Below are 24,603 nucleotides of genomic sequence, written 5' to 3' on the forward strand. Positions count from 1 at the left end.
ATTGGATAACCGATAAGGTGTATAATTCTGTAGCATTTCCAACATCATCTAATTATTTTTGTAAATATGTACCTACATCTGCCATTTTTTATAAACTAACATGTAAGCTGACATTAAGCCCGCTTCTTTTAGGACACGTTCGTTTATAATTTGCAATCCGAACTAATTTTGAACAAAAAATTACCAAAAGGTTATACTTAAAACAGATGTTTTAATAACTCCGATTCTTTATGTTCGTTTTAAAACACTAAAATAATTTAGTTTTATATAAATTTTAATAATTACTAAAGCCAAAATGTATGTTTTTGTTTTGGTCGTCAAAATCTATCATACTATTATGATAGATTTTCTTTTTAATAATTTTTAGGACCATAATATTATGTTCTATAAGCCTTTAAAAATGTCTTAAAATTTAGTTTATATTTATTTACTGCAAAGAAATATAAACTAATTAACGCTAAAATGTATTTTTAAACCACATTCCTATTCGAATTTATTTCATAAGAAATTGTTTAAATAACATTGCAGAAACTTGACCAAATTAAACTTTTTATACAGTTAACCTTGCAATATGACCCGTTTTTTATTCTTATTTTTTGTACAAAAAAGCATTTACTGTTATTGCTATAATAATGCTATTTTTAATGCAGCTCATTCTGTTACATATTATTATAATAGCTGAGTCAACTCGTTTATGGTATTTTTTATTGTTAATAGTAAAATATACTTACAACTAATGAGAATGAGTCAAAAGTTTGTTAGAGATTTATAGAACTACTAGCTTTCCGCCCGCGGCTTCGCCCGCGTTCCCGTGGGATTTCCGTGATAAAACCTATCCTATGTGTTAATCCAAGTTACCCTCTGGCCTCTATATGTGTGCTTAATTTCATTGTGATCGGTTCAGTAGTATTTGCGTGAAAGAGGAACACAAACACACACACATCCTCACAAACTTTCGCATTTATAATATTAGTAGGAAGGACATAGTACTAACTTTATGACTACTCTGACTACTCTATACGTAGTAATAATAGCTCAATGATTATTATACACAAAAGAAAGACATTCAATCACCAATAGATAAATCAGCTCATATTTTTCCAATTCCCTTCACGTTCCCATACAAAAATACGGTCACATACCGTCAACCAATTCCGTTTGGCGCGCCTACGTACCTACATTGTTAAACCACACACAATAGATGTTTAACATTATTATGGCAACCCAAATATAATAAAAAGTAAAAGTATATGTTTATGGATGCTACCGTAGTTATACTTTCTCTTACTTTATGACCTTGTATAAGTTTTGACAGCTGCTTGTATGCGTTTTTGTATATTATTAGAGCATATGATGAATGATGATGATGATGTATTGAATATGATACACCTGCCGTATTGAATTTATTGACCTAAATTAATTAAAGGTTTACTTTTTATAAGATAACAAGAAACAACATTCTTATAACTTTTTAATTAGGTCATTAATGGCAGCTGTTTATAATCAAATTTCCGGAAGTTTTTCTATATTATCCTCCATATTATATTCTCAGTTTCAATGCCACTTCAAATCATTTTTTATAACTTTAATCGTAGATTCAAAATATTTTTTTAATAAATTAGCATAGATACGCCGCGGCCGTAATAACAAGTCTTGAAGATTCAATCTGTAGGATGCTAAATCCATCAGTGAACGGAACTCAAACTAGTTAGCAGCGACCCATTTGAGTTCGTGAGAAATAACCGATGTGTTACCGTAATATTAATTGATGGTTACGGTGCTTTGTGTCTTTGAATGTTGAGTTTGATATGAAGATAACATGCAAATGGTTTCTATGAGGGCTAAGGCAAAAAAGTTCAGTATTACGTAGTATATTATTATTAGTCTGTGGTATTACCTATAGTGGTAAGTTGTCATTTGGAAAAAAAGAAATGATTTTTTGTTATATACATGCGAATATACAAACACCCTTTGATGAATATTTGTTATTGTTATTGTTTTATTATATTTAAAATGTTTTGAGAAGTAATGCATCTTGCATTAATAATTAATTATATTTTACATATTATAAGATCAATATGTTGACTAGTTTCTATAAAAAGTCCAAAAAGAAAGTCGATATAAATTATAAACACAGACATCACAGACAATTCATAAATACAACATACTCACACATGCAAATGCGACATGCCGGTATTGTTTTGTTATTTAATCTCATGATTATTATGTTGAATTTATTAATTAATATTTTATACTATGGAATAAACTTTACGACATAATATTACCTGCGGCATAAACAATCGATCAAGCAATTTCGGAGTTAAGTAACCACAAACACGGTTTCAATTACGTATTAGAGTATTGACAAAGGACTTACATGTTCAAAATACTGTTTGATACTTTTAAAAGACATCAGCACTACAATACCCGTAGAAGTAGTAATTCAGACTGACGTATCGATCATTGCTATTACAGCACTGACTCATGTAATCAGAGATTACGTTTGTATGGAATTATCACGTTTTTACGTCGATGTATCGTGATGTATGCAATTTCGATTGACTTCCCTGTTGGAATGAAGTTCTATGTGAAGATATTTGGTAATAAGTTCTCTAGTTGGATGGGGAGTTCACTGTTTAACCCATTTATACTATAAGTACTTAGTAAACGAGTGTAGCTCTCAGCTTAACTTGTAAGTAGGTAATAATATTAAAGCTGACATTTTTTTTTTTTTTTTTTTTAATAAATAATAAATAAATATTATAGGACATTATTACACAAATCGACCTAGTCCCACAGTAAGCTCAAAGGCTTGTGTTGTGGGTACTAGGCGACGATAAATATAATATTATAAATACATATATACCTATAGATAATAACACCCAGACCCAAGAACAAATAATTGAGTTCATCACACAAATATTTGCCCTGACCGGGGATCGAACCCGGGACCGTCGGCTCAGTAGGCAGTTGCTTTACCACTGCGCCAACCGCGTCGTAAATTTTTATAGATGTTGTTCTAGAATCTAGAGCTATTACGATACTAAATCTAAACAAAATCCGTTCAATAGTTTTAACTAGAAAGAGCGGTAAAGTTCACTTCTTTCCTTTAAAAAAGCGGTTTTATATCTTTAATAAATCAAGCTTTAAATCCGTCACAAAGCAAATGACTTGTGAAATAGATTGAACTGATTGGTTTCGTTATTCGCAGTAAACAGATAATCTATTCGACGATAGCATTTGCTAACTAAACAGAAATTATCTGTATTGCCATATCTATTTGTCAATCTGTACATGACATAACTACTTCCCCCCACAGAAATAAGTTGAGTAACCTTATGATAGTTATTAGCAATTATTATAGTTATTGCTTATCTATAGAATAGATAATACATGTAAATCGTCGACTGGTGTCCCCTTTTCATGTATCCCTGCTGCAGTTTTCACATACCTTAAAAGTTAAATTTGATTATTTTAGTCTCATACTACACCAATTCTATTATTTGTTTATATATTTTTAACTAGGTAGTTGCTTTTAGTTTTTTTTTCGATGAAATCGATGAAACATACATATATACGTTATGATAAATCAAAGGTGTAAAACAAAAATAACAAGATTACGCACTGCGTATGAATATATAGATTTTATCAAATAAACAAATTTGATAAGAGTTTGGACTATTATGTGAAATACTTTATGAACTGGCCAAAGATAAAGATTTAATGCTGTATTTGCATTCTGATGTTTAGTAAACAAAATGTAAGAAATTGTTCCAGATTCTTCTCCCTTAAAAGTTAAATACGGTAGCTAATATATTAGGTTAATCTCTGTTAGGGCTTTACATTTCAGTTTCAAAATGCCAAAAATATATTCTAAAATAAGCGTAGAATGATACAGTTTGCCGACCCTACTCTGTTTATAAATAACGTATATTTAATGTTACTGACCCAAGATACAAGCGATCGCTTCCTGTATTTTACGAGCTTTCTAAATACGTAACTTTATCAACTGTTTAATGTATATTATAGAACTGTAATTATGAGGTAATGAGAAATTTCATTGTCATGGACGAATGTAAAGATAAAATGTTAATGTATTTACAGGAATTATTTTCTCTCCCCGTATTGATATATTCGTACTGTTAGTAATTAGATAGTTGTGTAAGCATAGGTTAATCAGAATAAAAATAATTAAATAAAAAAATATGCAGCATCTAAAGCGGTAGAGCCGTTTCGGATATAACCAGCATACAAACACGCAAAAAAATTAAAAAAAAAATGAGTTTGGTATGCAGTCGCCTTGGCTTGATTTGACCTAACTTAAACGTATATACATATTTAGGTATAGATTACCCCAAGCCCTAAACATAATATTATTATTAACTAGCTTACCACCCGCGGCTTCGCCCGCTTTGTCTAAAACCTAATAAATTATACATATACTAAAACCTTGCTCTTGAATCACTATCTATTAAAAAAAACCACATCAAAATCCGTTGCGTAGTTTTAAAGATTTAAGCATACAAAGGGACATAGGGACAGAGAAAGCGACTTTGTTTTATTTATTTTATTACTATTACTATGTAGTGATAGGTAATAATATAATTACCTAGGTATAATTGTATTCTAATAAAATCGAAAGTGGAAAGCAAAACAAGATCACTGATTCGTCATGCGCTAGTCGAGTAATCTTGAACTCGGGTCGAGCCTAGTCAACCGTGAAGAGCCTTCATAGACAATGTAGGTATATCGGGTAATGTTGCGTAAGAAAAATTCTATATTAAATGATATTATTGAGATGATTTGAAATATTTTTTAAATAATGAATTTTTCGAAAACATGTAGAGTATCTTGAATATTTCAACATACAACATACAATAATATCACAAAATGTGAAATTTTATTGAAATAGACTTCTGGTTTCTGGGAAAATACGATATGTATAGGAAAATATTTTATGGAGGTTTTTTTGCTATTGTATTGATACAGTCGGCAAAGGCTGTGAATGGAACGATTAAATAACAGACGTTAGATAATAAATATTATATTAAAATAAGTCGTGTGATAGAAAAATCAAACTTGTAAACTGTCCCAAAATATGTCCTATTCTACTATGCTAGTAGATATCATCAAACAGGTAATAACCTATTAGGACATAATATTTTATACATTTACAAATTGATTTCAAGTAAAACCGACCAATTAGATCAGGTAGATCATAATTTCCGTTGAAATGGATGTTAAATTCTATCGAAAGTTATTTATTTTTTACGCAAAATTCTTTTAAGGAACGATAGTTTTTGTAGTTATACAACATACTTTTCCATGTTAGTACAAATTAAATGTTGTGCCTTTCATTATATCCTGCTTCCCATTTTCTATTTTTATGATAGCTAAGTTAGTTTATTTAGTACTTATGTAGTTAGTATCTTTTTTTTTTGTGTGGTGTCTCTCAATGTTAGCCAGAAGGGCTTCTACATTTTAACGCGGACCCGGGGGTGAACTGAAGGTTCACCCTGGTAGCGACATGCACAAGGGCGTCCCCCCTTGACGGGGACCACGAACCTCGGCTTGAGCTGTCGCTTGAGTGGAGGAGGCCAGAAGGGCCCTAATCGGACGGGTAGTTAGTATCGTAGTTACCAGAGTCATTTTGAAAGATAATACTTATTGTACATACTTTACGCTCACTTGAAATGCTATTTGACTAAGGGCCGATTTTTCAATGCTTGGATAAAACTTATTCGTCGAATAATGTATGAAACTACCACTAATTGCCCGTATTTGACAGTTTACGTGACATTTATTGGCCGGATAAGTTTTATCCAAGCATTGAAAAATCGGCCCTAAAATGCTTGAAACCGAAGATAAAGTAGAAGAACATTTTCAACCCTACAGAACACGCTTTTATTAGCTTCACCTGTATGTTTGTATGTAACCTTTCGACTCGATTTTAATTTTTTACTTTTGAGTTGAAAGCGTGTTTTTTAGTTTTTCAAACTATATTTATGATGTACCTTAAGCTATTTTAAAAACAATGTTAATTAAAAATTACATATCCATATGATTAGGATCAATATTGTCTATTAAAAACAATGGGAGTCAATCAAATGTCAATACAACAGTGGTTTTAAATTATCATTGTTCATGGTACCTACTCAAATACGATGATTATATAGATGATATATAGGTCTGTGGCATGCATACATAATTTATTATCTGTTTTATTTTTTTATCTACATCCATATTTATATTAGTCTGTGTATTTTCGTTTCATACTTTGCTATTCTGGCAGTTGATACATAATTACTTTTTCGAAAAAACTACTTAATTATTTGATAATTCTTTTCGATTAACATTCCAATTAGTTTATATTTCAAGTTCATTTCTTTTTGTTAAATATTCAGAACTTATATTGGCCAGAACTCGCATTTCGCGATATCTTCTTGCGGTAATTAAATTCACTCTGCGTCCTTACTTTTTCTATTATCAAACAAATACAGAAATCTAAATATAATAAAAAATGAATTGCAAAACGAATATTTAATGATAACACTTACAAATAAAATAATTTTAAGCAATACTTCTAGTACATAATATACAATGTACCTAGTATTTTATTATCTGTGGCAATACTATCCGCTGTTTTAAAATATACTTAAGTTAATTACCACCATCCGTTGATATTTTCGTCATCGAAAAGGGGAAGGAAGTTTAAACCATTGAATCCATGTCTGTCATCATTTTGACACATATTCTCAGCATATGGGTTCGTTCTTGAGTAACTACTTAACACTCCCTTTAAATAGTTTTTAACTAGTCTTGATGGATGGAGTTCCTTGGCACTTATGGTAGAAGTTTTTACGAATGCAAGCATCATTTTTGATTGTTTGAAAATAATATCAGAAATTAAAGTTACACATCCGGCTATTAGCAAAATACTAAACCTTGTTATAATCATATTTAAATTCCTGTTATATTTAATTCTGGTAACAATTTTCCTTATAAATGCCGTATTTAGCAGTATTGCGTCTTTGTGTCATTCTGTAGGTACCTACATAGTAAAACTTACATAAATAAAATTTATGAAATACTCAAACGCATATTGAAATATCCTTCGATTGGATATTTCATAGGCAAAGATCAGATTATGTAGTGAGGAATTCTGGAAAGACCAAAAGTGATGTTCGTATAAAAGAGTATCTATTGGTTCATCTATTTTAAAAAAAACATAAGAAATAGTAAACTTTGAACTCAATGTTATTATGATTCATCAGGAAATTAACAACAATCTAGGTTAAAAAGGTAACAATCAGATGCACATGAGTCACAATCAATGGTTTGTTGTGATGATTTCATTGCATAGTGCACCGCGCCTGGTAAACCTACTTTAGTAACTGTATGGTTACAGTTAGAGATTCAAGGATATGTTGAATCTAGCATTTAAATAAGGATAAAGTAGGTTCTTGTAGGATTTCCTGGCTGTTAACCCCCGCCGTTCAAGATGATAGACGGCAACCGTTGGGTTTTCGTGCGAGTCCCACATACCCCCTTGGACAGTTAAACTGGCGAGGGGGATGCGTAAAGGCATTTCCCAACGTATATAAAAAAAAAAGGTTCTTGTAGGATTGACTTGATTATGTATGATGGACTGACAATTATTATCAGATATTGTGTAAATGCCAAGTAAATGCAGAGTCGCTGAAGTTGTTGAAGTTGAAATTTATACGTTCTATGCAATTAAATAAATCAAAATAAGCCCGCAAGCTTTCATGGGTGAGATTGTGTGAAGATCCTCTCCCAGAACAGAATTTTTGATTTCAGACGAAAATTGGTTATAAATTATCAGATTTGCAATTTTATAATGATGAAGATATCGCTGATATTTCCAAAGCAGTGCAGCTGTAATAACTTCAAACCTAGTTAAGCTGACTTTATCCTAATATAGTATTATATTATAATATGTTCTGTTTGAATATCCTTATCCTTAGAGCAGACGAAAGATTAAATAATAACCATTGTGATGTATCTTTAGTCTGTCTAAAAGCTAATGTAGAATTAATATCTCGGAGACGTAACACGTCGTGGTATATTCAGAATACGGAAGTAGCAGTTAAGATTTGTCTTGTCTGTGCCACTTAATGATATAAGATAGATTTAGATTTAAATATGTAAATCATATTTAAGGTTCGTCATTAGGAGATTTTAATTTGAGTCTCAAAAAACCTGTCTGTTTTTATTCTGAGTTTTGCTTTTCAGTTTTTGGCACATATCCATGTTTGCCTTCACAATGAATCCTAGTAATTAGCCTGATCCTTGCCTGATCACTATTTTATCCTTCTTTTGGTACTGCACTTGTATAGTTTTTAGGAGAAATTCCAGTATGTAATGTATGTATTTAATTAATGTTGCACTTTTAGTTGGCTTATTTAGTATCTATTTCAGTAGCGACTAGCGAGGTGTAGAGATCCTGAATGTTTTGCACTAAGTCGTAGTGCTCTAATCTGATAATCAGGTGCTTTTGAATCCTTGAAATTGGTCTATGAATTTATATTTGTTCTGACTTTATATTTAATTTGTTCCATCTTGGCTTTCTCTTTTTAGGTACAAAATTTCATCCGTTTAAAACTTTTTAAATTTTCATCATATCACAAATTATGAAATTACTTTCACTGCTGATAAATATAATATAGAAATTATTTATCTAACATAATCTTTATATTATGTTTTCACACAAACGTTGATAACTAAACTATCCCATGTCATTTATCGCTGAAAGTATGAGAGCAAACAGATCTCGATATCATGCCTTTTACGATAACAAATCGCGTAACTGAAAATTTAGCATAAAAACATTCACGTGATGTTCCATGTATTCTTTATTAATTAGTTTTTTTTGCACGCAATTACGAAACCATCTCACAGACTATGCAATTATGCATGTATTAGCAATAAGCATGTTAACATTAGAAGGTAATATTTTGACTTATAAGCTATTGTTTTTTTTTCCACTACTAATTTTGTGTCAGATAGTTCTTTAAATATAGCTTAATAATTTACTTGAATTTTATTATTATTATTTAGTTATTACTTTAATATAAATTGGCCATATATTCCGCATTATAAATGGTAAACTTCACCTGATCATTGTTCGCAATCCGTTCTTGTAAACAAGAAGCTCTCCGAATGAATATTTAAAAACTTTCAGTCCAGTGAAAGCACCCTCGGTTTCTTGTACACAAAAACACAGCACACCATTAACACCACACGATAACACAGTTTTAACGTCACTTTTCGTTTACAATTATTGTTATGTGATTAAAAAACAATTTGATGGTCACGTTTTGTTTGGAGCGCGGCTACGGGCGCACGTCCGTCTTGGTCGGCTGCGTTTAAGCAAGTGAGGTCTCAGGTCGGGCCTGCGCCGGCGCAGCGTACTGTTACCTTTTGGAATGCAATCTGCTCACTCTCTCGGACGTATATGCGTTTTCTCCTTGTCTCGTTCGCGCGCATTTATGAATGGTTGTTATGCAGTTGTGCCCAATAGGTCTTTTTGCCGTTCTACGCTCCTGCGGCTCTGTATTTTGTGTTTCAAGGTGATAAGCTTAGTATTTGTTCTAGAAACCAATTCCAATCAAACAGTAAGTTGACACAGTGCGGTGTGAAATTTTTCAAATCGAATGTTAATAAAGATAGAGCAACAAATGAAGCTTGCTGGGTAATAAATTCTGATTCTGAATTAGGTAGGTATTATCTGTTGTACGAATAAGAATTGAAAAAACCTCGATCTAACAATTGTACAGAGCTTCGTAGAAATAAAAGTTACAGATGATATTCTTAAAGTCCAAATAGACCAGATGCACCATGTTAAGAAGGTAATTTATCTCTAACTCAGCAGTCACGAGTAAAACCACGCGTGACACCTAACTCGCAGAGACGCATTATAATAAAGGAAGCAATGACGTATTTAAGAGACATCTTTGTTTTTATTAAGAGCGATGATTGCATCTTCCCACAAAGTCACGTTTTGTTCACCGTTAGTGATAAGCGTTAGCTGAGAACTCGATATCTTCGCAGATAGTGTTGAGAATGGAATGTTAAAACTAAAATTTCATATTTTATATGAAAATCTAGACTAGCCTTTGATGGTCATCGAATAGCTGTTCAGGAATTGGAAACAATAATCAGGTACTTGAGACAGGATTTTGATACGTTGAAGTAATGTGAAGATCACTTGTTTTTTCATCACTATCAAAAAAAAAGATATTTTGGTTTTAGGATTAAACCTGTGTTTAAGTAAAAGGTTGGGATACAATGTGTTTTGGAAATGTTAGGTATATGAAAATCGCTTAAACGAGTTCAATTAGTATGCTTTCGCGCGAAAGACATTTTCAAATAACTTTCAGGTTTCCTATAAAAGTATAGGAACAATGTTAACCTTATTAACCTAACCATAAATAGGCAAAGCTTTTACAATTCCACAAAGAAATATATAAAGCAGTAATTGTGATTGATGAATATGGCGCAGACGTCATACGTAGATATTGTTCCCACAGATGTGGAACAAAATAAGATAATTGCATACTAGCACAAGTAGCACATGTTGCAACCATACTGTATGTTCAGAGAATTTCTATCTATACATATAGTATGTTAACCAATGTATTGTTAGTTCACATAGTAGGATACCATTTGGTTATAGATAGGTCATAGGCAAAAGTAGAGTAGAGAAGAGTTTTCGTGAAGAAAGCTCGACTATGGTATAGGAATAGCTAATCTTTGGTAATAGTTATATCCCGATATGATTTTTTAGTCTGTAAAAATAGATGTATCTACGTAAATAATAAATATAACAATCTTATAAGGTTGAATTAAAGCAAGTAAACTTAAAATTAATGTTTTTTTTTTCAATTTATAGCTCGTCAAACCAATCAAAGTCTGCTAAGTTAATATCCTTCACATTTCATTATTCTTTTCAACATTGCTTCTAATGATATTTTGTTAGCAGTGTTATTTTAACATTGTAATAGTGACGGTGTCAAATTCATCTGACATTGTACCAAGCTGTTAAAATATCGGAAACACGAGACATGCCTCGTACAGCTGTGATTTTTTGTACAAAACATAACTGTATTTGTATTGAAACTTATCTTTTACACATGTCTTTATTATTAGCACTGTTAAATGTTGGGTTGCCCTAGAATTGAAAATAAGTATCGCGTGTAAATTAAATTAATAGAATATAACGCACCTTGCTTTGTTTTTTTTTAATATTTTTGATTTTAGACTAAACACGAATTGGTTCAGTAGGTAGTATTTGCACGATAAAGAGCCAAACATATTCCTGCTTCTTCACTTTACCTGAACAAATTCTTCATTTCAGTCGAAAATGGTACAGTGGTGGATCTTAGTAATCTAAAATAAATAAAAGCTTGTCCAGACCATAACGTTTAAAGTTGTATTACATCAAAAGCGTCCAACAAATAGGGTGACGCTATTTTGACGTCATAATGTTCAATTATAATGGCGTCTGGAGTCAACTAATTTGTCGGACGGGCCCTTCGGACATAACAATAAATTAAACAATTGATAATTCAATGACCCCGGTCGCGATACTATCAATAACCCCATAGCTGCATTGTAAAACTGTTAATCTTCATTCATATTCATTTTTATTACTCAATAACTATGGTCAACAGTGCCAGATGACGGTAATGTATGAAAATCTAAATATATATAAGTTTTGTTTAACAGGATTTTTTTTATAGATACATATTACATAACGACACGAATCTTAGGAAAATAAAAGGTCAATTCTTTTATTCAGGTAGAGTTTTTGGTAACTGGCATTTAAGCTGATTCTGATTAAAACTAGCTGACCTTATACCTGGAATTGATCCGAAAAGATTCCGAAATCCGCCTTGTCGCTCTTCGATTAAATGATGTTACTATTTCGACCTACCTTTATACTGGCAATAGCTACTACAATAATCCCCCAATATGAGAATATAGAAGAAGATAAAAATTATAAGCTTAGAAGCATTTAGAAGGTACCTACTTTTACAATTGGATTAGATTCAACTTGATTTCAATTCAGTCCAACGTGACGGTCGCTTTGCATACTCCGAAATGATTGAAGTGATGACAGCTAGCATTGTGATTGTCACGGTCTAAAAAGTGACCTTCTGTCACCCAAATCTCTAGTTAGCGCCTACAGATTGTCTGTACACGACAATCGCACAGTGGGTCAGGTAAAGTTACCGTTACCGCTAATGTGGTCTCGCTTTCATTTGCGTTTTTTACTTTAAAATGACGTCATGTCGCGGTTAATTATTTGAACTCTCGGTTGAATTAATGAGTGTACTTTCTTTTTGGTATTGCGCTGTGTGAATTAATCTTGTGTCTCGTTAAGCCTGGTGGTTGATTCACTTATATGACACTAGCTTTCCGCTCGTGGCGTCGCTCGCTTTGTAACATCCTCGGAGCAGCTCTATCTATTAAAAACGTTTTAAAGATCTAAGAATACTATTTAAGTAGGTAGTCATTTACGGTCTCAGTTTAATCTTTTGTACAATATTGCAAAGTAAACACTGTTGTAAACTAAATTCTGTTTTATCTTCATTGGTAAAATCTCAGATATTCAATGTTACTATGTATAATGTATAATATATATATTGTTTGAATAATAGAATTGCTGTGTTCAGTATGTTTCAAACTATATAAAACACGTAAAGTGATCTCAATCATAACAGTATACCTACTATAGTAAATGCGAAAGTTTATCTGTCTGTTGTTTTCACTGACATCGCGTGACCACATTTAGCAGTACTAAGAAGACAATTAACATTTTATAAGATCTACTAGCTGTACCCCGTGGTTTTATCCACTTTGCTCCGCTCCTATTGGTACTAGCGTGTTGATATATAGCCTATATGTTGATCCGACCTGTTAGTAATATTCATGCAAAATTTGAAGTAAATTCATGCAGTACTTTTTGAGTTTAGCCCGGACATACCAGAGAAAAATTTAAAAACAATATTTTTGGCTTCGATATCGATTGTAGTTCACGCTCTTTCTTAAAGTATATTCTTTAAAAAAAATACAATGAATAGTTTTGATTTTCCCTACGATTTTATTAGGTACATACTACATAGATCACATAATTTACAGTGTGCTAGTGTTGAGAATGAAAACGATCATTTACGATCGAGTTGGCAAAGCTATTCACAATTAAATTAGGCTATTAAATAAGGAAGTTTGTCAGACCGAAAGAAGGTTAAGTGGATAATAGGTGTTCGGTATTGTATAGTCGATAGTTTTTATGCCTTGACCGTGGATACAAGGTTGACAAATTCTATTGAGGCGGGTAATTTGAGTTAAGTTAATTAAATGTAGACTATAGTCTATATCTAATTAAATAATTTTGGTGCTAAAGTAGTTCACATAAAAGTTCCTTGGCTATCTAAACATCTAAGTTAAAACGAAAATAGCAATGATAAAATTGATCAAAAATTAAAACGCTGAACGGGCCGCCATAAACACAGCATAAACTCGAAAACTGCGATAATTTCTTTTAAAAACTTTACTATCACCGCTCTCCAATAGCATTGAAATGAAAATGAAAATATGAAATGAAATGACAAAATAGTAGTTTTGAATTTCAAATGAAATTCGAATAAAATAAAATTTTATTAATCAAACTGCTTCACTTACCCAATTATAGTTATGTAATATTTTTATTACTTACAATAGCTGTTTTATTACGCAATTTAATAGCCAGGCGTTTCTCAATCGAGTTATTAATTTATTTTAAAATATTTAATAAGTATTATTTTCAAAAATAAATATACCTACTATTAATGTGATATTTTGATTATGATTCGAATTGATTTTAAAATAAGTTAATAGGAAAATAATTAATCATCTGTAATTTCGTATCTTCTCAAGATAATCTTTCAAATTTATTCTCACTTGATATTAAACAAACATTTTTTTTTAATTTTCACGTCACTTAAAATTATTGTGTTAGAACCTTCTAGTTAAATAAAGAAATTCGAATCACCTTTCGTGAGTCGTAAGATATCGGCCAAGAGTTCAAAAACCGCGATATATTTGTGTTTGGCGTCTGGTTAACGGGAAACCCGGATGCACACAGTGTGCGTACTGTAAGCAAATTGGCCATATTGTTTTTATTTTTATTTAATAAGTTTGTAACAAATTTTAACTTTGTTCTGGCACCGCAAGCTCAATAATTGTAAATGGAAAATTTCAATACCTGTAAGTATCCAATATGACTTAGCTAATATTAATGTAAATATGGCCACATAAATGGAATCAAATAAAGAATAAATATAGATTCATGAAATCCAAAACTGTTTTAAAATTGAATATTTTTTAAAGTTGGTTATACAGTTGAATCGTTTTTGTGGAAAATTCTTGGAAAACTCTCCTGTTATTTATGTATAAATTACGAGTTAAATAAAGATCACATAACTTTTTTGCAATATTTAACGTATAAACTGCAAGATTACCATCAATCATCATTTTTATCAGGATAAAAACCACAAATAATATCACGAGAATACGCCTGAATTATCATATTTATAACATTATAATATATTAGGCGATTATTCACCCTATTGTGCAATAGCTAAGCGGTTTATTAAGATCATTGAACTATCACAAGGCGCGACAGGTTACACTTATTCGTGTTTCTTGTATGCTATCTAAACGGGAAACTAGTCTGTTATTACTGTGATATAAGCAAGACAATATCTTTATACAGTTAAGAACATACTTTTTATTAGTTAAATTGATCATTGAAAATATACTTTTGTTTCAATAAATTTTTGTCATTTTGCACTTAGGGTGTTTTTTTATAATAATAGCTTATTTCGGTGTGCTCTAATTTTAATATCCACTTGGAACCACTGATTTTCAATGAAAGTTGTATTAAAGATAAACATAGAGATTTTATAAACTTTTACAGACGGACAGAGATCGTGTTGTTTTAACGATAAGATCCGCCCTCATTTCATTTGGGCTATGGCTGAAATGAGTAAAAAAATCCACTGTGCACCGCGTTGAATGAGTAAGATTGTGTATAACAGAAAATTGGCACGGGTTCAAATACTGATTCACTGAATGACACAAATGTTTAGGAAATGTTTATTACACATCTATGGTGAGCATTTTATAGTACTTGAATCGATGGGTGATAGATTAGATTTTTTATTTTGAATCAGAATTCCTCCATTTCCTTTTTAAAAATGTATTTTATGTATGTGTGTATTTTTGAACCTAATAAATTGTCTTTGTTATTATGCAGGAGAATGTTGCTCTTTTACTTTAAAAGTACTGACCTGTTTTTGAAAAAAAACCATTTGCTTATGTATGTAGACATTTTCATCCGTTATTTTCTAAGTGACCACATAACTTAGTCAAACACCGAAGCTTTTACCCAATTTCATGAAAATCGATAGAGCCATTGCGTATATACACATCAATATAGGCATTCCTAGAACAGTTCACATTAAACATTGCTTGAACAATGCAGTTCGTAGAAAGTTGCATAAAAACGTCTTATATCAGATGTGATGCGTGTCAGTAGCGTAATTAACCGGCTTTATTATAATTAATTTATTATTTTCTTATATGTGTAATAGATTTTTGTAACGCGATGGTGTTAATTCTATTTGTATGATATTTATTTTAAGGCATTCATGGACAAGTTTTATGCTTTAGGATTTCACTTTTTTTCTGATTAAAATCTTAGTAATATAGTATGGTAAAGTCGTATAAAATATTATTCAATAAGATCAGATATTTATAGTAAAGAACGAACAACACCAAAATGTATAGGTATATATAGAAACATTAAATTGTACATAAGATTGTATGCACCTTTAAAATTATTCAATCTGCGAATTATACATATAAGACAGAATATTTTCAATCTACACTCCAGTAACTTTTGATAGGTAACCAAAACACTACACACCTAGAATACTATTTCTAAGCACTTTTCTGTGTTTCATTTGTATTCAAAACATCATCATGAATTACATTTATTGTAGCAACTTTCTAATGAATCTATTCTCAATGCAAGTAACAACTTGGTCATTGGTGTACTGAATTTTAATTGAATAATTTATTATGTAATTGTTTTTAGGTGCTCTTTTATGTTGAATACAAGAGAGGAATCTGGACGTCTAGAAAGGATGGCTTCAAGGAAGTACATATATATATATAAAAAGAGATTATATGTATTAAGATTTTAGATTATTTTTTTGTTTCCTGTATAAAACCTTTTAAAATTTAAATGTATGCATGTGGTGTTTACCTACCTTAAGGACGCTGTCACAAATCTGCGTTACTCAAATTTAGGTATCTAACGACGTAACTTTGTTCGCGGCAATATCACGCTCACGTAAACATAGCGCATTCCATTTTATAGACCTTCTTCATACTTGATATTATTTTTAATTTTTGATATTATGTATTTTTATTGAAATTGATTCCAGAAGATTACTAGGAACTTTAAAAATTCATTTTGTTACTTTTATTAGTAGGTACGATCCTAATAAGTATGTTAGTATATTCAAACAACTTAAAAAAGTGTGACTAATTTACATCATTATTTCATTGAATAATAATCTATGAATTCTATACAATATTATCAAAGCTTTTTAAGAAATGTAGAATTATTATCATACATATGATGTTACCGGCACTGTATTAAATCCGGCATTGTATACAATTCTTAGTAAATGTATGTTATTCTTAAAAATAGTCGGAATGAAATAAATTATAGGTATTCGTCACATAACACATTACCTAGGATACTCTTAAATCTGAACTTTTCCTACGTAGCAAACACATTTGCAAGTGTGGGTAGTTTTTGGGGTAGCTATTAACCAATATGAGGTCAAAACTAAAATCCAAGATGGCGCCGACGAAAATTTTACATCTTTTCGTCATGGGTGTCATTTTCAAGGTTTTGGAGTAGCTCTTAACAAATATGAGGTCAAAACTAAAATCCAAGATGGCGCCGACGAAAATTTGACTTTTTTCGTGATGGGTGTCATTTTCATGGTTTTTGGGGTAGCTATTAACGAATATGAGGTTAAAACCAAAATCCAAGATGGCGCCGACGAAAATTTGACTTTTTTCGTGATGGGTGTCATTTTTATGGTTTTTGGGGTAGCTATTAACGAATATGAGGTTAAAACCAAAATCCAAGATGGCGCCGACGAAAATTTGACATCTTTTCGTCATAGGTGTAATTTTCTTAATAATAAAGAAGTAAACTAAAATAAAATAACAAAGATTTTCGTCGGCGCCATCTTGGATTTTATTTTTGACCTCATATTGGTTAATAGCTACCCCAAAAACCATGAAAATGACACCCATGACGAAAAGATGTAAAATTTTCGTCGGCGCCATCTTGGATTTTATTTTTGACCTCATATTGGTTAATAGCTACCCCAAAAACCATGAAAATGACACCCATGACGAAAAGATGTCAAATTTTCACCGGCGCCATCTTGGATTTTAGTTCTGACCTCATATTGCGTAATATCCACCCGAAAAATCATGAAAATGACACCCATCACGGAAAGATGTAAAATTTTCGTCGGCGCCATCTTGGATTTTATTTTTGACCTCATATTGGTTAATAGCTACCCTAAAAACCATGAAAATGACACCCATGACGAAAAGATGTAAAATTTTCGTCGGCGCCATCTTGGATTTTAGTTTTGACCTCATATTAGTTAATAGCTACCCCAAAAACCATGAAAATGACACCCATGATGAAAAGATGTAAAATTTTCGTCGGCGCCATCTTGGATTTTATTTTTGACCTCATATTGGTTAATAGCTACCCCAAAAACCATGAAAATGACACCCATGACGAAAAGATGGCAAATTTTCGTCGGCGCCATTTTGGATTTAAGTTTTGTCAAATTGCTTTACCCCACCAATCCGTTCAACAACCCATAAAAAAAGAGAATCTCAGTCAACATAATTTTTAAAACATAATTTTAAATTACAAATAACTGGAATATGAAACTTATACAGTTTACTCTTATAAAGTATCAAATATTTCAAATCACGAAAACGACAGTATACGCACAATAATATTTTTCTAATTCGTTTTTATTTTTGGGACGAGGAGCGATACACCCGTCCTTCCAAGAGCGCTTCTGAGCGCGGTCTGACGACCCGCGAGAGCAAAATGTATGAAGAAATCGACAAGTATTTTTAATTTAGCTTATAATTGAAATAAAATTTTGATTTAGATACAAAAAAATTATCACAATCTATAAAGGACTATATATCCCTCAATAATTTATAGGTAAGAAGATAGATTAGGCTTTTAATTTTCTTAAAAGTGTACCGTTTTAGACCCCATTTTTTTGCATTTTATGCGATCATTGTGCTGGGAAAATCGTATTTCAGTGACAATTTTGTATGACGTCGTACAATTTTTATAAGATGATCGTAGAACTGAATATATTATCTTTAAATTAAGATATTACTTTGTTCTCACGTGTAAGTGCTTTGAGTTAAAATTGTACCGTAAAATAGCGGTTTTTGTTAAAAATCTGTTATAGCACCCTTAAATTGTATATATATATATACTTGTTTATTTTGTGTAACAATTACTGGTAAACCTAATAAATGAATAAATAAATAAATAAATAAAATGAAACCCGTTTTCCTTGGTCACGGCATCACGCATGATCGATTTCGATATTTTTTTTAATTATATTCCTTGAAGTACGAGAATGGTTCTATTAGAAAATGTAAATATGTACCACGGGCGAAGCTGGGGCGGACCGCTAGTTTTCAATACTTTGATATATGTACTTCTAACGGTGCATTTACATCAAACGAACATAGAGCTAGAGCTAGAGCAAGAGCATTCTTTCGTGATCTTTTAGTGTAAACGAAAACTCGTATTCAGTATTATTCAGTACTAGCGGTCCGCCCCGGCTTCGCCCGTGGTATATGTTTACGTTTTCTCTACATAAAAACCATCCTCGTACTTCAAGGAATATAATAAAAAAAAAAGAATAATCGGTTCAGCCGTTCTCGAGTTATGCGCTTACCAACACATTTTGCGATTCATTTTTATATATAAGATTAGAACATTGCATAGAATCTTTTCGAACGCACTAAGAACAATGAAAGAATGCTCTACGCCTGTTTACACTAAAATAATTTGACAAAATGAGGTTAAAATGAGCATTCGCTCGTTTAATCTAAATGAACCACAAGGTACTGCTAAATTGTTTCTAGTGAACACAATAATTTGTAGCGATGGGACTGCTAATGATTAACTGAATTAAGTAATTATTGTATTTTATCATTAAACCCATTTGCTCATTAGCAATTATTTCAGGGAATAAATTAGTGACTACCATGTTTTAATTTGATTCATATAACATAAGTACATGAAACTCAGTTATTTTTGGAAATGAAGGTTAATGAAGAAGGGCTAAATTATAAGTAACTAGCTTTCCACCCGCAGCTTCGCCCGCGCAGTCAAAGAAAAACCCGTATAGTTCCCGTTCCCGTGGGATTTCCGGAATAAAACCTATCCTATTTCCCGGGATAAAAAGTAGCCTATATCCTTTCTCGGGTATCAAAATATCTCTATACCAAATTTCATGCAAATTTGTTAAGTAGTTAAGGCGTGATTGAGTAACAGACAGACAGACAGAGTTACTTTCGCATTTATAATATTAGTATGGATTAAAATTGTCAATGTAAAATTGCCTTTATTTTTATTCCTTTAATCTTTCAAATAGACAATATTTTTGGGATCTATAGAATTGATGGAACTTTTAATAAAGCTGAACAAAATGTTACCGCCTTAAAAAACACATAACGTGAACTAAAAACTCGAAGTTTTATAAGGAAATTGACCTTATTTTCATGTACTCAATACTCATATGAATACAAACACGAGAAAACAGTAGGTGTTATATAAAGCATATGCAAATATGCGCGAATCGAGTTCCGCATGGCTAATGTGAGACAACGATTATATCATATTGTTTTATTGGCTTTTTATTAAAAATAGAGATGATATAAGCTTTTAAAATTAATAATAATAATATAGGTGTCCCACAACACATTAAAGTTCTCAAGGGGCTAGCTGCGTGTTGAATCCGTGTCCCCACGTAAGCCTTCCAAAGGACCGGGTACATTCCTTATGATGGTACCCCACTATTATGGAATTTTGATAAACTAATAAGATTGCTCGCATGATAAAAATAAGTAAATCGGGAACTAGACAACATTTTTATGTGAAGACTTTCAAATAAAAACGAATTATCAAAATCAGTTTACCCATGCAGATGAAAGTTCTGCTTCCCCAAAAAATAGATAAATTGAGAACCTGTTTTTGATGTCGAAAAAAGGTGGATCCTATTGTGTGTATTTATATAGATTTATATAATTAATTTGAAAACTAAATTAATTAGAGAGATATAAAAATGTAAATAGAAATCATTGACTATAGATTATAATCATAAGGTTAATGCTGCTCCTCACGATTTCATGCGTTTGTTATTATATTTTCCGTGTTTGTTATTAAAATTAATTTGCCTTTGTCTGTGTAATCGATAAATCTGTTGAATAACAAAAATCTCGTATGCATTCAACTTTATATGAGAAAAAAAGATGTGTTTTTATTAAATTTTTAGTTATTTTAGCATTTACACGGCGCGGCCACGATACTGTAAAAGACGCGGGTTCAAACTCGTCTCATAATCGATTTTATTCTATGCGTAACAAAAATTCTTAATTTTGTGTTTGATGTGTAATGAATAAATAACTTGTAATGCACCAATAATCTTAGTTCGATGGTCTTTGTGAACAGTCAAAACATTTAAGGTTATATAATTATTAGAGATGGGCCGAAATCCGAATATTCGTTTTATATTCGGTATTCGGCATATTCGGCAGCATTACCGAATATTCATATTCGGCTGAATCACCTAATGTTTGGTACCTAGTTTTTACTGTTAGAACCAGTGTATTATCATGATTTGAGTACAGTGTAATGAGATAAGTATTTTAGAGAGGATGCTTGTAGGTATGTGCTATATTTTAAAGTAGGTTGGTAAAAGATAATAACTTAATGCAAAATATAGGTATAAGCTAGCTGTTTCGAATATTCGGTTCGGTAAAAGTTTTACCGAATATTCGGCCGAATGTTCGAATTCGGTGAAACCCATATATTATGCCATATATTACCAACCCATATATTATCGGCCCATTTCTAATAATTATACTATTATATATTTACTAGCGGTCCGCCCCGGCTTCGCCCGTGGTATATATGAAAAATAGATGTTGGCCGATTCTCAGACTTACCCGATATGCACAGAAAATTTCATGAGAATCGGTCCACCCGTTTCGGAGGAGTATGCAGACTAACATTGTGACACGAGAATTTTATATATAAGAGATATTATCTATGGTTATAATAAGTATTAATTCTTTCTTTCTTTCTTTCTTTCTAATACAATACAAAGACACATTACGTGACGCAAAGAAATGAGTTCAGTACACAGCACACTGAGACAATACCACGTAACATAATTAGTAATTACCGCTGGAACGTTTCTTACCTGTAACAAAAACAATGACATTATAGCGACTTTCATAATAAAGCTCAGGAAATTGCCATATTAAAAAAAATATTAATAGGATCTGTGGGTAGGTCAGGACTCTACTTTTTTTATGCAATACAGAAATTAAAAATATAGGTATATCCAGAAGCTAGGTTCTATTTTACTATAAAGTAGACCAGAGTTATAAAATGTTTGGACCAAATTCCGTGTAACTATTTGGGCCCTTTTTTTTTCAAACAATTTTCAAAATCAAGTGTAATTTGAAAAGTGATGCCGCGTGCCAAACCTAGTCAATATCAATAAAAATATAAGTGGCTTGTGTCGAGAACGCGGGCAATTAAAATTTTACCGTGGGAAGAGATGTGAAATTAGTATGTATATTACGTGAGAAATTAAATAATGGAGCATCGTGTTTCCGTTGTGGTTTGCTTGAGCCGTAACCCAGTGCTTTTAAAAAGGTGTGGAGCTTGGACACTTTTTATTGCAAATTCCCAAAAAAAGCAGTTCTCAATTCGGAAGGATTTTAGAAACTCAGTCTTTTTTTATGCTGTGGTTACTCAGTCGATTGAAGTTATTATTTCTATTTTTGATAGGGATCTTATCCTAATGGATATAAAATCAAATTATAATTTGACACGAAGATGTTAATATGTACGAAATATTCAAAATTATTTGGGTCAAAACATTGACATTTATAAAATAGTTATTTTAATGTTTATGCTATTTACTAAATATTAATTGGTAGTACTTAAAATCAAGTGTCCATAAATATTTAACATTGATTAAATGCCTAGTTTAAAGGTTACAGTAGATTGACCAACACAACCTGAATTATCTGTCTTTTGCTCTGTGCATTGCAACTGTAAAGGTCCCCCTTTGGTCTAAGTATGAAGCGAATGAGAATTTATCCTGCTTTACTTTTTAAAAATAACAAGTAGTAGACTCAGACCAATAAAAAAGTATAGACGGAGCTGTCGCAAACAATCGGGGCGAAATAAGTGAGGACTAGTCTCGGCTTTGTGTGCGTAACTTGGTGTAAGACATCGTAGATTTGCGCATGTGTGCTAGAGAAAAATGTTGCAAGCGTTGCGATGCGACTCCCAAGTGCGAGAGATATACTTTAGTGAAAAGTGTTATTAGTATGTAGTATTGTTGTGTATTATTAATTTATTATGTATTTGTCTTGGGTGTATGAAATGAAAGATAATTTCTTTTAATGACAGTTAGGTATTTATTTTCATTTTAAATACAATTATGAAAAAAAAATCTAATTTAAGAAAACACACAACATTTTATACGTGAATGGATAAATGAATGACAATAATGCGAACCATGTATGCTCTAGCTTCTGTCTTCAGAAAGACATGATATTTCGCTTTTATACACACTTCTCATAAAAAAAATCCAAATGCCTATAAAAAACAAAAATATATTAATGATAATTTAATGCCCTTTATGTTGTGACAGTTTTTTGTAATGTAGTAATTTTGCTTACTTTGTAAAGTACTTAGTATTCGTAAAAAATTACGATTTCCCTTACTTTTGGGAAAAAAATAATGTTTTTAACTTGCAACACTGACACAATGGCGTGTTCCGAGAAAGTATGTCTAGTATTTTTACGATTTTGTTTAAAATATACAGCAAATAGGTTACTTATTTGTGAAAAGTTATCCCAGAAGCTTTATTTTTAAAACAGGAATTGTTTTTGCAACACTTTACAACACAGGACGGCATAATTTCGCAATTATTAGGTATTGTTTACTACGTCATGCGCGCTCGCTTACTCGCTGCAGACTACCGCACAGCCGTCTTCATATTTCCGAATCGTCTTCATATTACGTGCCTCACTTGTAGGAGCGCAATGTTCCGTCTATACTTTTTTATTGGTCTGAGGTAGTAGATAACCTATAATTGGTTGACTGAAATATCATAGAGAGGAAAATTTTATTGTTTGTCCATTTGTAATTATGTATGGTCAAACTATTTGTAGTGTTATTATTGGTACACTTTGACAGTGGTCACTTGTAACAGGAACTTCAAAAATTTCCTCATGTATTTAAAAAAATGGTTTAATTATTAAGTTCCTTCGTAACCAGACCGAAGTAAATACCTTTAACCGCTTCAGCATTTTAATTAGCCAGAAAATCTAGTACATATCAGATATTACGAAAGCTTTCGTACATTTTATGGTCTATTGAAGTCAGATCTGGCCCAGCGGGTCCCACTAAAGGTCATTTAACTTGCTCCATCTCTCTCTAATTCCATACTAGTGGTCAAACTATTCATTATAATCTTGCTTAACATGTAATATGGTGGAATGAGCTATGTTTGAAAATGTAATAGACAAATTTAAAACACACAAAAATACCTACTTTTTGATTTGAACTATGTTATTTTAAGTATGGTTTTAAGTATGATTTTAAGTATGGTTTGGTAAATGCTTCGAAAAAGTGTATGAAAAATTTATGTCACGATTTACCTTTATCTTAAAAACTCTTCCTATTTAGACGTGAAGCCACAGAAAACTTAAGAACCTACATATATAATACTACTATTAAGTACTACTTTCTCAAAAATTTACGAAACTTATGCATAAATTATCTTAAAATGATCACGTCTTGTTAAATGTTTGATTTTGCATGAAGATATTCCTTCACAAAAATTTGAATAAAAAAAATATAGTTCGTTTCAATAATATAATATTTTTTTATCTGTGTTATGCTATAATTGACATCCTGGCAGGCCAGTTGTAAAAAATAAAAACTGAGGACCATCGTCAATAGACGATAGAGACTTTCGAAAAAGTTGATAGCCGACTGGCCAGTTATAAAACATTAAAAAATTAGGACCATAATCAATAGACGATAAAGAACTTCAAACTTTGTCCCGTGGGAGCGATAGTAGCGTTATGGCTGGCTGGTCGCCGCTCCTTGAGGAACCAAGGAATTTGTCATGC

General features: G+C 31.7%; 1 protein-coding gene across 5 annotated transcripts in view; it reads right to left on the bottom strand.

The window, feature by feature from the left end:
• The window catches only part of LOC149902711 (uncharacterized), a 76,917-nt gene that overhangs the window by 25,011 nt on the left and 27,303 nt on the right, over positions 1-24,603 (bottom strand). The window contains exon 1 of one of the 5 annotated variants that reach the window (XM_090109568.1): positions 9,138-9,413. The exons of 3 other annotated variants lie outside the window; for them this stretch is intronic. Coding sequence is in view for 1 of the 2 variants with exons in the window: in XM_090109567.1 (XP_089965693.1) it covers positions 2,378-2,413 (36 nt within the window). In the remaining variant the exon portion in view is untranslated. Of the gene's footprint in view, positions 1-2,377; positions 2,514-9,137; positions 9,414-24,603 lie in introns of those variants that run through there. One more of the 5 variants, XM_090109567.1, reaches the window with a different exon arrangement.

The sequence above is a fragment of the Colias eurytheme genome, chromosome 14 (assembly GCF_061535395.1).
Source record: "Colias eurytheme isolate Ceu_HAF_F1 chromosome 14, ilColEury1 Martin Lab GWU primary, whole genome shotgun sequence".
NCBI lineage: Eukaryota > Metazoa > Arthropoda > Insecta > Lepidoptera > Pieridae > Colias > Colias eurytheme.